Source organism: Tachypleus tridentatus, chromosome 8 (genome assembly GCF_004210375.1).
Source record: "Tachypleus tridentatus isolate NWPU-2018 chromosome 8, ASM421037v1, whole genome shotgun sequence".
Taxonomy (NCBI): Eukaryota; Metazoa; Arthropoda; class Merostomata; order Xiphosura; family Limulidae; genus Tachypleus; species Tachypleus tridentatus.
The window spans coordinates 415,358-431,433 of record NC_134832.1 but is presented as its reverse complement, the minus strand read 5'-3'; the positions used below and the strand labels follow the sequence as shown (position 1 = coordinate 431,433).

Genomic DNA, 16,076 nt, shown 5'->3' with positions numbered 1-16,076 from the left:
ATTCACACTGTAGGCGAGTTAGAATGCCTTCACCCTTGTTATTCACACTGCAGGCGAGTTAGAACGCCTTCACCCTTGTTATTCAGACTGCAGGCGAGTTAGAACGCCTTCACCCTTGTTATTCAGACTGCAGGCGAGTTAGAATGCCTTCACCCTTGTTATTCAGACTGCAGGCGAGTTAGAATGCCTTCACCCTTGTTATTCAGACTGCAGGCGAGTTAGAATGCCTTCACCCTTATTATTCAGACTGCAGGCGAGTTAGAACGCCTTCACCCTTGTTATTCACACTACAGGTGCATTAGAACGCCTTCACCCTCGTTATTCAGACTGCAGGTGAGTTAGAATGCCTTCACCCTTGTTATTCACACTACAGGTGCATTAGAATGCTTTCACCCTTGTTATTCAGACTGTAGATGAGTTAGAATGCCTTCACCCTTGTTATTCACACTACAGGTGCATTAGAACACCTTCACCCTTGTTATTCAGACTGCAGGTGTGTTAGAATGCCTTCACCCTTGTTATTCACACTACAGGTGCATTAGAACGCCTTCACCCTTGTTATTCAGACTGCAGGTGTGTTAGAATGCCTTCACCCTTGTTATTCAGACTGCAGGCGAATTAGAACGCCTTCACTCTTGTTATTCACACTGCAGGCGAGTTAGAACGCCTTCACCCTTGTTATTCACACTGCAGGCGGGTTAGAACGCCTTCACCCTTGTTATTCACACTGCAGGCGGGTTAGAACGCCTTCACCCTTGTTATTCACACTGCAGCCGAGTTAGAACGCCTTCACCCTTGTTATTCAGACTGCAGGCGAGTTAGAACGCCTTCACCCTTGTTATTCACACTGCAGGCGAGTTAGAACGCCTTCAATCTTGTTATTCACACTGCAGGCGAGTTAGAACGCCTTCACCCTTGTTATTCACACTGCAGGCGAGTTAGAATGCCTTCAGCCTTGTTATTCACACTGCAGGCGGGTTAGAACGCCTTCACCCTTGTTATTCACACTGCAGGCGGGTTAGAACGCCTTCACCCTTGTTATTCACACTGCAGGCGGGTTAGAACGCCTTCACCCTTGTTATTCACACTGCAGGCGGGTTAGAACGCCTTCACCCTTGTTATTCACACTGCAGGCGGGTTTGAACGCCTTCACCCTTGTTATTCACACTGCAGGCGAGTTAGAACGCCTTCACCCTTGTTATTCAGACTGCAGGCGAGTTAGAACGCCTTCACCCTTGTTATTCAGACTGCAGGCGAGTTAGAACGCCTTCACCCTTGTTATTCACACTGTAGGCGAGTTAGAATGCCTTCACTTTTGTTATTCACACTGCAGGCGAGTTAGAATGCCTTCACCCTTGTTATTCACACTACAGGTGCATTAGAACGCCTTCACCCTCGTTACTCACACTACAGGTGCATTAGAACGCCTTCACCCTCGTTATTCAGACTGCAGGTGAGTTAGAATGCCTTCACCCTCGTTATTCACACTACAGGTGCATTAGAATGCTTTCACCCTTGTTATTCAGACTGTAGATGAGTTAGAACGCCTTCACCCTTGTTATTCAGACTGCAGGCGAGTTAGAATGCCTTCACCCTTGTTATTCACACTGCAGGCGGGTTTGAACGCCTTCACCCTTGTTATTCACACTGCAGGCGAGTTAGAACGCCTTCACCCTTGTTATTCAGACTGTAGGCGAGTTAGAATGCCTTCACCCTTGTTATTCACACTGCAGGCGAGTTAGAATGCCTTCACCCTTGTTATTCAGACTGCAGGCGAGTTAGAATGCCTTCACCCTTGTTATTCACACTACAGGTGCATTAGAACGCCTTCACCCTCGTTACTCACACTACAGGTGCATTAGAACGCCTTCACCCTCGTTATTCAGACTGCAGGTGAGTTAGAATGCCTTCACCCTCGTTATTCACACTACAGGTGCATTAGAACGCCTTCACCCTTGTTACTCACACTACAGGTGAGTTAGAATGCCTTCACCCTCGTTATTCACACTACAGGTGCATTAGAATGCTTTCACCCTTGTTATTCAGACTGTAGATGAGTTAGAATGCCTTCACCCTTGTTATTCACACTACAGGTGCATTAGAACACCTTCACCCTTGTTATTCACACTGCAGGTGTGTTAGAACACCTTCACCCTTGTTATTCAGACTGCACGTGAGTTAGAACATCTTCACCCTTGTTATTCACAGTGCAGGCGAGTTAGAACGCCTTCATCCTTGTTATTCACACTGCAGGCGAGTTAGAACGCCTTCACCCTTGTTATTCACAGTGCACACCCTTGTTATTCACACTGCAGGTGAGTTAGAACGCCTTCACCCTTGTTATTCACACTGCAGGTGAGTTAGAACGCCTTCACCCTTGTTATTCACACTGCAGGTGAGTTAGAACGCCTTCACCCTTGTTATTCACACTGCAGGCGGGTTAGAACGCCTTCACCCTTGTTATTCACTGCAGGTGGGTTAGAACGCCTTCAGCCTGCAGGCAGGCAGGTTAGAACGCCTTCACCCTTGTTATTCAGACTGCAGGCGGGTTAGAACGCCTTCACCATTGTTATTTAGACTGCAGGTGAGTTAGAATGCCTTCACCCTTGTTATTCACACTACAGGTGCATTAGAACGCCTTCACCCTTGTTATTCAGACTGCAGGTGTGTTAGAATGCCTTCACCCTTGTTATTCAGACTGCAGGCGAGTTAGAATGCCTTCACCCTTGTTATTCACACTGCAGGCGAGTTAGAACGCCTTCACCCTTGTTATTCACACTGCAGGCGAGTTAGAACGCCTTCACCCTTGTTATTCAAACTGCAGGCGAGTTAGAACGCCTTCACCCTTGTTATTCACACTGCAGGCGAGTTAGAACGCCTTCACCCTTGTTATACACACTGCAGGCGAGTTAGAACGCCTTCACCCTTGTTATTCACACTGCAGGCGAGTTAGAACGCCTTCACCCTTGTTATTCACACTGCAGGCGAGTTAGAATGCCTTCAGCCTTGTTATTCACACTGCAGGCGGGTTAGAACGCCTTCACCCTTGTTATTCACACTGCAGGCGGGTTAGAACGCCTTCACCCTTGTTATTCACACTGCAGGCGGGTTAGAACGCCTTCACCCTTGTTATTCAGACTGCAGGCGGTTAGAACGCCTTCACCCTTGTTATTCAGACTGCAGGCGAGTTAGAACGCCTTCACCCTTGTTATTCAGACTGCAGGCGAGTTAGAACGCCTTCACCCTTGTTATTCAGACTGCAGGCGAGTTAGAATGCCTTCACCCTTGTTATTCAGACTGCAGGCGAGTTAGAACGCCTTCACCCTTGTTATTCAGACTGCAGGCGAAGTTAGAACGCCTTCACCCTTGTTATTCAGACTGCAGGCGAGTTAGAACGCCTTCACCCTTGTTATTCACACTGCAGGCGAGTTAGAATGCCTTCACCCTTGTTATTCACACTGCAGGCGAGTTAGAACGCCTTCACCCTTGTTATTCACACTGCAGGCGAGTTAGAACGCCTTCACCCTTGTTATTCAGACTGCAGGTGAGTTAGAACGCCTTCACCCTTGTTATTCAGACTGCAGGCGGGTTAGAACGCCTTCACCATTGTTATTTAGACTGCAGGTGAGTTAGAACACCTTCACCCTTGTTATTCAGACTGCAGGTGCATTAGAACGCCTTCACCCTTGTTATTCAGACTGCAGGTGTGTTAGAATGCCTTCACCCTTGTTATTCAGACTGCAGGCGAGTTAGAATGCCTTCACCCTTGTTATTCACACTGCAGGCGAGTTAGAACGCCTTCACCCTTGTTATTCAGACTGCAGGAGAGTTAGGACGCCTTCACCCTTGTTATTCAGACTGCAGGCGGGTTGGAACGCCTTCACCATTGTTATTTAGACTGCAGGTGAGTTAGAATGCCTTCACCCTTGTTATTCACACTACAGGTGCATTAGAACGCCTTCACCCTTGTTATTCAGACTGCAGGTGTGTTAGAATGCTTTCACCCTTGTTATTCAGACTGCAGGCGAGTTAGAATGCCTTCACCCTCGTTATTCACACTGCAGGCGAGTTAGAATGCCTTCACCCTCGTTATTCACACTGCAGGCGGGTTAGAACGCCTTCACCATTGTTATTCAGACTGCAGGTGAGTTAGAATGCCTTCACCCTTGTTATTCACACTACAGGTGCGTTAGAATGCCTTCACTTTTGTTATTCACACTACAGGTGCGTTAGAATGCCTTCACCCTTGTTATTCAGACTGCAGGCGTGTTAGAATGCCTTCACCCTTGTTATTCAGACTGCAGGCGAGTTAGAATGCCTTCACCCTTGTTATTCAGACTGCAGGCGAGTTAGAATGCCTTCACCCTTGTTATTCACATTACAGGTGCATTAGAACGCCTTCACCCTTGTTATTCAGACTGCAGGTGTGTTAGAATGCCTTCACCCTTGTTATTCAGACTGCACGTGAGTTAGGACGCCTTCACCCTTGTTATTCAGACTGCACGTGAGTTAGGACGCCTTCACCCTTGTTATTCAGACTGCACGTGAGTTAGGACGCCTTCACCCTTGTTATTCAGACTGCAGGTGTGTTAGAATGCCTTCACTCTTGTTATTCACACTGTTGGTGAGTAAGAATGCCTTCACCCTTGTTATTCACACTGTTGGTGAGTAAGAATGCCTTCACCCTTGTTATTCACACTGTTGGTGAGTAAGAATGCCTTCACCCTTGTTATTCACACTGTTGGTGAGTAAGAATGCCTTCACCCTTGTTATTCACACTGTTGGCGAGTTAGAATGCCTTCACCCTTGTTATTCACACTGCAGGCGGGTTAGAACGCCTTCACCATTGTTATTCAGACTGCAGGTGAGTTAGAATGCCTTCACCCTTGTTATTCACACTACAGGTGCGTTAGAATGCCTTCACCCTTGTTATTCAGACTGCAGGTGTGTTAGAATGCCTTCACCCTTGTTATTCAGACTGTAGGCGAGTTAGAATGCCTTCACTTTTGTTATTCAGACTGCAGGCGAGTTAGAATGCCTTCACCCTTGTTATTCACATTACAGGTGCATTAGAACGCCTTCACCCTTGTTATTCAGACTGCAGGTGTGTTAGAATGCCTTCACCCTTGTTATTCAGACTGCACGTGAGTTAGGACGCCTTCATTCTTGTTATTCAGACTGCACGTGAGTTAGGACGCCTTCACCCTTGTTATTCACACTGCACGTGAGTTAGGACGCCTTCACCCTTGTTATTCACACTGCACGTGAGTTAGGACGCCTTCACCCTTGTTATTCACACTGTTGGTGAGTAAGAATGCCTTCACCCTTGTTATTCACACTGTTGGTGAGTAAGAATGCCTTCACCCTTGTTATTCACACTGTTGGTGAGTTAGAATGCCTTCACCCTTGTTATTCACACTGCAGGCGATTTAGAATGCCTTCACCCTTGTTATTCACACTGCAGGCGAGTTAGAATGCCTTCACCCTTGTTATTCACACTGCAGATTAGAACAGCATTGCCCTTGTTGTTTACACTGTAGGTGAATTAAAACAGCTTCATCTTAAACTGCCTAAAACCTTCAAACTATGTTTTCTGTAAATATGTCTTCATAGTTCATAAGCAGTGTTTCTGTTGTGGTATATGATTGAGCAATCCAGATGTAATAGGTATAGGTGGGATAACGGTGTCCTTTTTTCTCTCACTACCTTTAATGAAAGGATGGAATGTATATGAAAAAACGGCTCGTTTGGTTTGAGAAAATATTTTATGTACAGGAGTGAACAACGTTTCGACTTTCTTCGGTCATCGTCAGGTTCACAAAGAGAGAAAGAGGTAACTGACCAGAAGCTGACCACATGTTTGAAAGGGGTTGTGTAACTGAGTGTCGGAATGTAGAGAGCGGTGTTAGATGTTTGAATATATAATTTTATTTATTTTATTATATTAATATAGGTATGAAGGCGTTCCTTTATATTGGTTTATTTTGGGTTTAAGTTGTTGTATAAGTAAGGCTTTAATTTTGTGTTTGTTTATGTTTGTTTCTTTATTTAGTATTTGAGTGCTTTTTTATGGTTATGTTGTGTTTATTTGACTTTCAGTGTTCGAAAACGTGTGAAGGTGACTTTTTATGTTCTTTGAATCTGGTTTCCATTTTTCTACTTGTTTCTCCAATATAAAAGTTGTGGCAGTTATCACATTGTATTTTATAAATAATGTTGGTGTGGTGTTTGTCAGTGTAGTTTTTACATAGTATAGACCTCAGTTTTGTGCCTTGTTTTTGAATAAATTTGGTATTAACTGGAATGTCATATTTTGTTACTAGTTTTTGCCAAATGTTGGTTATTTTTCTCTATATTATATATATTTCTCTACAAATGGGTTTTCTCGACATCACTGAAAAGATGGAATTGCTTTTGCCATTTATGTGGTGTCTTGAAGGTACACCTTAAATGAATGGTATTTGCTTCTCGAGTTAGAACAGCTTCATCCTTGTTATTCACTTTGGTGGTTAGTTAGATCAGCTTCACCATGTTATTGAGAATGAAGGTGTGCTATAGTAGCCCCACCCTTGATGTTTATAATAATGGTGAGTTATAACATCTTCACTCTCGTTATTCACACTGGATGAGTTAGAACAGCTGCACCCTTGTTATTTGCCGTGAATGTGAATTAGAACAACTTCACCCTCATTATTCACTGTGAATGTGAGTTATTCAGCTTCGCCCTTGTTATTCGCCATGAATGTGAATTAGAACAACTTCACTTTTGTTATTCACCGCAAATGTGAGTTAGAACAGCTTCGCCCTTGTTATTCACCGCAAATGCGAGTTAGAACACCTTTGCCCTTGTTATTCACCGCAAATGCGAGTTAGAACACCTTTGCCCTTGTTATTCACACTGCAGGTGAATTAAGAACACCTTTGCCCTTGTTATTCACTCTGCATGAGAATTAGAACAGCTTTGTCCTTGTTATTCACACTGTAGGTGAGTTTGAACAGTTTTACCCTTATTATTTGCACTGTAGGTGAATTAGAATTGCTTCATCCTAAACTGCTTAAGACCTTCAAACTGTGGTTCTTGTAAACACATCTTCATACTTCATAATCAGTGTTTCTGTTATGGTACATGATTGAGCAATCCAGATGTAACAGATATAGGTGGGATATAGGTGTCCTTGTTTCTCTCACTACGTATAAAACTGATTTACAAAAAAATATTTTTTGTCTGAGACAAGAATGTGAATAGGTGTTTTTTACTAATTTGGGTGTGCTGAATTCAAATTTACAAACAGTTTTGCTCTATCACCTCTAGTGTTCTTGCTTTTAAATAGTCTCATTTTAGTATATACAGAGTATATACGTGCTTATTTCAACAGTTGCAGCAGCTTATTACAGATAAAACAGGATAGATAAAGAACATTGATGGAATAAATATACTTGGATGACACAATGTACACAATTCATAGTACCGCAGACAGTTAGAAGTGTGTTTTCTTAGATGATCTGGTGTATTTTGCCTCCGGGGTGTCACGTAAGAGCATCCAGCAGAAGTCTCCCATCATGCTGGGGTTCCACTTGCCTTGGTAGTTGCTCTCCATCTTCGTAATGTCTTGGTGGAATCTTTCTCCGTGCTCATCACTCACTGCTCCAAGGTTTAGAGGGAAGAAGTTGAGGTGGGAATGGAGAAAATGAATTTTGAGTGACATTCGGCATCCCATATCCTCATAAGTCTTTAGCAACTTCTCAATACAGGCTTGGTAATTTGCACGTGTGTGTTACCAAGGAAGCCACTACAGACTGACTTAAATGCTTCCCATGCTCTCAGTTCCTTTAAGGTAAGAAGCTCCTCAAAATCAGTATCCTTCAGCACTTCTCGGATTTGAGGTCCAACAAAGATGCCCTCTTTGAGCTTAGCAGCACTGAGACCTGGGAAAACAGTAGACAAGTGTTGGAAGGCAGCACCATTTTTGTCCATGGCCTTCACTAAATTCTTCATCAAACCAAGCTTGATGTGAAGAGGAGGAAGAAGCACATTCTTCATGTCAATCAGAGGATTCTCCTTGACGCTGTGTTTGCCAGGAACGAAAGTGCTTCTAGACCCCCAGTCTTTCTGCTTATAATGCTGGGATACAGCTTGACTATCCCAGAGACAGAGAAAGCAACAGTACTTTGTGAAGCCCGCTTGCATACCCATAAGAAGACCAATGACCTTGAGGTCCCCACACAGACTCCACTGGTACTGGTTGTACTTAACAGCTTCTAAAAGAAGCTCCATATTGTCATAGGACTCCTTTAGATGGACAGAGTGTGCAGTGGGAATGCTGGGATATTTATTCCCGTTGTGCAGAAGCACAGCCTTGAGACTTCGCTTGGAAGAGTCTATGAAAAGACGCCAGTCTGAAGGATTATGTGGCAAACCAAGGAAAGTGAACAAGCCAGGTACATTTGTGCAGTAGCACAACTTGTTTTCCATGTCGAAAAATGAAGCAAGGTCTTTGTTCCGATTCCTGAAACTGGTGATCCTTACATCTTCCTGGACTAGGTTCCACTGTTTAAGCCGAGAAGCCAAGAGCTCTGACTGCTGTTTTGACAGATACAAATCACGAGCAAGGTCATTCAGGTCTTCTTGCGTGATCCAGTGTGGCTCGTTGCCACTTGTTCCTGAATAAGAAGAGTCAATATCTTCGGAAGAGATTGACTTGGCAGAATATTCCCTTGGAGGCATTTCTTCATCTGATGAGGAAAGAAGATCCTTATTTACTGGAGGTGTTGACTGCCAGTGCACTACTGGCTGTTGATTGAGACGTGTTGGCTACGCTTAACTGCCAAAATCCGTCTTGATATATAGCTATCACTTACATTTATTGCATAATAACTAAAAAAGAAGACATAAGTCACACAATATTAGAAATTAACCCTGAATGCATATACGCCTTTATGTACAGTATGTGTACAAAATGTACAGTATGCATATCTAAAAAACTAGGGGTGATGAGTAAAAACGGATTTCAAATCTGAATTCAGCACCCCCAAATTAGGTTAAAACAGCTATTTTTGTGCTTGCCTCAATTTCTTTGTAAACCAGTGTAATTAGTGGATGGAATGGCTTTTGCCACTTATGTTTGGTTCTGAATGTACACCATAAATGAATGTTATCAGTTTGCTGCTCATGTTGGTGTAAATGTATGAACTGATACGGATGTGCAGCTTTTGGTGACTTTATCACAAAACCTCATTTTTGGCAAGCTGTCAAGCCTAATTTTACCATGTCCTTTTCTTTGTTTTAAAACTAAAGCTCAGCAGTTTCCATACATGACACGTGAAATAGAATTATGGAGTTCTGTCTAGGTCCAAATGAACAAAATTTTCAGTTGCTATGTATTTTGCTCTTGTTTAACTTAAAACTACTCCTAATAAAAACTATATCCTCTGCAATGTTTAATTTAAAAGAGCTTTATGAGAATCTGGGAATTCACTTCACCACATTTGCAATTAACAAAGTTGGATGTAGAATGTATTGGAGGTTTAGTTTTCTGAAAAATCCACAACTGAATGTAATTTTCACAATGATCTTTGTTAATGATGTTTTAAAACTACATTTTATGTGATTATTTTGTGTGTAAGTTACAGTTACGTTTACTTTTAGGTTAGCTTCAAATGTCCAAGATTATTTGCTTTAAAATTGTTTATCATGTAGTAAAAACATTGTTGAAAAATGAGAAGTTTAATTTTTTACTGTATGTAATTAATGATAGCTGTATATCTGTTCCATATATGGTCTAACAATGTCATCATGTTAAATTACTTTAATTTTTGCTTACTTTCTGTCACACTTACAACTTTTCAACTACCTTTTTTGAATATTATTATTATTGAACTTTCTCAAATATTATTGTTTTTACAATTTAGTTTTCATAGAATACTAAACTTTATAGGTTACTTCCTGTACCATGTGTTTTATTGGGTAACAGAAGTTTAATTATAACTTGGATTACTTGTGTTACCCACATAGCAAATAATACTGGTACTATATTTTTTTTCTCCTATTTTATTACTTTTAGAATTTTTAGATTTCATCAAATTGATGCTATTCTAGCTATTTAATGCATGATTCAGGTATTCATTTTATCTCTTATTTGTTATTTTGTATTTTTATAAATGTTAGTCTTTAGTTTTACTATTGGTATCATCCTGCTGCTTGATTCCACACTGTTTTATACATGTAGCAGAATCTCGGGTATCAGGTTCTCATTAAGTTACGTTGTTAGAGCCGCTTAATGAATTTACATTAGCCATAAACAGTTTTGGGAGGACTGTGAGAAGTTTTGCTTATATGCAGTTATACTGGTGTTACATTATTGGATGAACATTGATTCTTAGACAGTACTTGAAGCTAACATCCAGTGTTTGTGTTTGTAAGGTATACTCTGCTATTTTGTTGTTGTTACTATTATTAATACTATTGATTATAATGTTTAATACATGGAATTTTGTATTTAGCATTTTTCACAATCTTTCTTTTATCAGAGATTGTTTCATATTGTTAACTTCATGTATAAATGGACTAACCTGTATTTCTTTAGCTGGTTATACCTTGTGACATATTAAATTTATGGCTGAAAATGTTGCTGTCTCACCATATAATGAAATGGTGTGTTCTTAACTTTAAAAATAAGAATGTATGAAAACTGTATTTAATTAGCTATACTCATTACCTTGTTTTTTGTTAGATTCATTTTAAATACGAAGCTTGTTCTGATCAGAAGTTAATATTAAAATATAATTTCAGTTTTGTAATGTAAAAAAACTAGGTACCTCCGATGTTAGTAAATTTTGTAAGTGATTTTTCTGCATTGTCTTTGATTTATATTCTGCTTGGTGGTAATAGCTACTTTTGTATTTTCAGGTATCAAAATGTTTGCCAGTTCTAGCCAGGTTGTTGTTTCATAGTGATGACAGTATCCTAGGTGATGCTTGCTGGGCCTTGTCCTATCTCTCGGATGGTCCTAATGAAAAGATTCAAGCAGTTATAGATGCTGGAGTCTGCAGGCGCCTTGTGGAACTACTGATGTATGTAGAATTTTCTGTTTAATTTTTCTGGATTGTATATGTTGTTTTTCTAGATTTATGGAGAATGAAAAATTTGCTAAGAAAGGATTTCTGGAAGCATTTATTACACTTGTATGCATATGTACATGTATCATATAATGTTTTTGTATTTTGTTTTACTTATTTTCAGATATAGTCTGAAACTGTTAGATAATATTTGAAGAAGGCATGTAACAGTGCTTTAGGTTTAATAGTTGCCATGCACTAGTGTCTGCAAATGCCAGTAAATGGTATTCTGTGAGTGATTTTTAGTTTCATCAGTAAATGACATGATATAAAGAAAAAAATTAGGAGGAAGAAGTTAAGTACAGTATTATTGCTTTTATTAGAAAAAATCATTTTCTTATGTTGCAGATCTGTGTTTCATGACAACACAACTTCTGGTGATTGTGTTGCTATGTGTAGGCATGATGCTGTGGTGAATTCCTTGACTGGCAGTGTGTTATGATGCATCTAACCTATATATTTGTTTAGTATTGTATAGTTAATAAGAAATATTCTTGAAATGTTTCCAAAAAGTTGTGATATTTTATCAGTTTAAACAATATATGACACTTTTAACCGTGACTTAGTTGTGCCAGCTTGTCAAACCATTTTCTTTTTCATTGGAGTGGCCATATATATATTTTTACTCTCTATTTCACATACATGTTACATTGTTACTTACTGCATACATATCTTCTGTATCCAAATATCTTAAACTATAATTAGGTAAAAAATGTGACAGTTTCTCTGGACTGTTTAACAAGTAGTATTTGTATACTCATGGGAAAGAATTGTTGGTTCCAGTGATGACGAGAAACCCACTTGTTGAGAAATTTATATGCAAAAACGGCTCGTTTAGGTTGAGGAAATATTTTACATAGAAGAGCGAACAACGTTTCGACCTTCTTCGGTCATCGTCAGGTTCACAAAGAAAGAGGTAACTGACCGGAAGCTGACCACATGTTTGAAAGGGGTTGTGTAACTGTGTGTCGTAATGTAGAGGGCGGTATTAGATGTTTGAATATATAATTTTATTTATTTTATTATATTAATATAGGTATAAAGGCGTTCCTTTATATTGGTTTATTTTGGGTTTAAGTTGTTGTATAAGTAAGGCTTCTTTAATTTTGCGTTTGTTTATGTTTGTTTCTTTATTTAGTATTTGAGTGTTTTCTATGGTTATGTTGTGTTTATTTGACTTGCAGTGTTGAAAACTTGTGAAGGTGACTTTTATGTTCTTTGAACCTGGTTTCCATTTTCTACTTGTTTCTCAATATAGAAGTCGTGGCAGTTATTACATTGTATTTTATAAATAATGTTGGTGTGGTGTTTGTCAGTGTAGTTTTACATAGTATAGACCTCAGTTTTGTGTCGGTTTTGAATAAATTTGGTATTAATTGGAATGTCATATTTTGTTACTAATTTTGCCAAATGTTGGTTATTTGTTTGCTGATGTCAGGAATATATGGTATACAGCAGTATATGGTTTCGCGTGGTTTTGATTCGTGAGCTGTATTTACTTTAGTTGGTTGATTTTGCTTTCTGTCTAGGTGGGTGCGTATAATGTTTTCTACGGTTTGTGGAGGAAACTTATTGATGTTGGTGAAGTATTGTTTTATTTTGTCTAATTCATCGTTAATTTTATCTGGTGAGCATAGTTTTATGGCTGTGTTTATTTGGTTTCTTAGTATGTTGAGTTTTTGTTTTGTTTCATGTGCTGAGTCCCAAGGAATGTATAGTCCAGTATGGGTGATTTTTCGGTGGATTTCTGTTTGAAATTGTGTATCAGTTCTTGTAATTTTGAGGTTAAGAAATGATATTTGATTGTTTTCTTCCTGTTCATATGTGAAGTTGATGTTGGGATGTATAGAGTTAATGTGATTGAAAAATTAAGTATGTGTTCTGTAGATTTGAATCCAGAACCGTGTCATCTACATATCTGTACCAGTATAGTGGTGGATGTAATGCTGTGTTAATTGCTTGTGTTTCAACTTGTGTCATAAAAATATTGGCTAGAACTGGTGATACTGGGTTGCCCATGCTTAGGCCATTTGTTTGTATATAGTTTTGGTTGTTGAACATGAAGTTTGTCTTTATCGTGGTGAATTCTATGAGGGTTGCTAATTGGTTACTGGGAATGTCTATAGTTGGGTTAGGGTCTCGGATATAGAGTTCTAAGGCTATCTTGCAGGCTTCAGTGGTTGGAACTTCTGTAAAGAGGGATATAACATCGAAACTGGCCATTAAGGCTTTATGATTAAGTTGATTTAGATTAGACTTGAAATTAAAAGAGTCTTTGATAAGTGAGCTGGCTGATGTTACATATTTGGAGAATGCCCATGCTATGTATTTACCAAGGTTGTAATTAAACGATTCATATGTGGATATTATTGGTCGTAATGGACAATCTGGTTTATGAGGTTTGGGGATGCCGTATATTTGTAGTGAGAGTGAGTCGGTTTTACGTAGGTAGGAATAAAGTATTTGTGAAATATACGGCATCCCCAAACCTCATAAACCAGATTGTCCATTACGACCAATAATGTCCACATATGAATCGTTTAATTACAACCTTGGTAAATACATAGCATGGGCATTCTCCAAATATGTAACATCAGCCAGCTCATTTATCAAAGACTCTTTTAATTTCAAGTCTAATCTAAATCAACTTAATCATAAAGCCTTAATGGCCAGTTTTGATGTTATATCCCTCTTTACAGAAGTTCCAACCACTGAAGCCTGCAAGATAGCCTTAGAACTCTATATCCGAGACCCTAACCCAACTATAGACATTCCCAGTAGCCAATTAGCAACCCTCATAGAATTCACCACGATAAAGACAAACTTCATGTTCAACAACCAAAACTATATACAAACAAATGGCCTAAGCATGGGCAACCCAGTATCACCAGTTCTAGCCAATATTTTTATGACACAAGTTGAAACACAAGCAATTAACACAGCATTACATCCACCACTATACTGGTACAGATATGTAGATGACACGGTTATGGATTCAAATCTACAGAACACATACTTAATTTTTTCAATCACATTAACTCTATACATCCCAACATCAACTTCACATATGAACAGGAAGAAAACAATCAAATATCATTTCTTAACCTCAAAATTACAAGAACTGATACACAATTTCAAACAGAAATCCACCAAAAATCACCCATACTGGACTATACATTCCTTGGGACTCAGCACATGAAACAAAACAAAAACTCAACATACTAAGAAACCAAATAAACACAGCCATAAAACTATGCTCACCAGATAAAATTAACGATGAATTAGACAAAATAAAACAATACTTCACCAACATCAATAAGTTTCCTCCACAAACCGAGAAAACATTATATGCACCCACCTAGACAGAAAGCAAAATCAACCAACTAAAGTAAATACAGCTCACGAATCAAAAAAAACCACTAAACCATATACTGCTGTATACCATATATTCCTGACATCAGCAAACAAATAACCAACATTTGGCAAAATTAGTAACAAAATATGACATTCCAATTAATACCAAATTTATTCAAAACCCGCACAAAACTGAGGTCTATACTATGTAAAAACTACAATGACAAACACCACACCAACATTATTTATAAAATACAATGTAATAACTGCCACGACTTCTATATTGGAGAAACAAGTAGAAAAATGGAAACCAGGTTCAAAGAACATAAAAAGTCACCTTCACAAGTTTTCGAACACTGCAAGTCAAATAAACACAACATAACCATAGAAAACACTCAAATACTAAATAAAGAAACAAACATAAACAAACGCAAAATTAAAGAAGCCTTACTTATACAACAACTTAAACCCAAAATAAACCAATATAAAGGAACGCCTTTATACCTATATTAATATAATAAAATAAATAAAATTATATATTCAAACATCTAATACCGCCCCTCTACATTACGACACACAGTTACACAACCCCTTTCAAACATGTGGTCAGCTTCCGGTCAGTTACCTCTTTCTTTGTGAACCTGACGATGACCGAAGAAGGTCGAAACGTTGTTCGCTCTTCTATGTAAAAGTGTTTTCTCAGCCCAAACGAGCCGTTTTTGCATATAAAATTGTTGGTTCCAGAATCCACCTTTAGTTTTACAGTAAAGTCTGCATACTCCAACAACTTGCACATTACGCACTTGACTTTATTTTTAATAGGCTTAAGAGCCTTAGTTTTTTTTTGTTTGTAATGTAATTTATTTGTTTCTTTTTTGTAAATTATAAAATCTCATGATTATCTTCTACATGTAGTTCCATGTAAAGAATAAGGTGTAACACTATGTGAACCATGCTGTATCTTCTACATGTAGTTCCACATAAGGAAAAATGTATAACATTGTCTTCTATATCCAGTGCCAACTACACCTTTTACCAAGTACCACAGAGCTCATATTATTTACAGGGGTACAAGACACAGTAGTGGTCAAGATGCTATTCATATTATCAAATTATCTGAATATTATCTAAGTATATTTGAACAAATAACAGCTTTGTTGTGGGATTTTACAAAATCTTTATGGTGGTTTGATAGTGGTATAATTATTGTCAGAAACACATAATTTAGGCTAAAATACAATGTAATTTTTTTCTTTTGTTTTAAATGAGTGATAGAGTACTACCACTCCCACCCAATAATATATTTTAGCCTCACATTTCATAGCTAACTGAAATAAATAAATTTTGCAAAATCAAGCTTGACTGACAGAGAGGCAGGAAAGTGTAGAGTGTTAGTTGTTCTGTGGATCTTGTCATTATGTGTAAGAGCAATGTTGTACTTGTTTGTATTTGTTTGGAAATGCACATTAAACTGTTGAGAGTGAGTAATGATACACAAGGCTGTGGAGTATTTTGAAAGTGTCCCTCTACTATCCTATAATGCAAGTAGAATGTTAGAGAAGCTTTTTCATCATATATGTTTATTCAGATCTATGCATACGTCATCG

General features: G+C 38.8%; 1 protein-coding gene across 2 annotated transcripts in view; it reads left to right on the top strand.

Moving 5' to 3' along the window:
* Kap-alpha1 (karyopherin alpha1) overlaps positions 1-16,076 on the top strand; it is a 73,305-nt gene that overhangs the window by 38,786 nt on the left and 18,443 nt on the right. For both annotated transcript variants that reach the window (XM_076517276.1, XM_076517278.1), the window contains exon 9: positions 10,907-11,070. In XM_076517276.1, the coding sequence (XP_076373391.1) occupies positions 10,907-11,070 (164 nt within the window). The remainder of the gene's footprint in view (positions 1-10,906; positions 11,071-16,076) is intronic.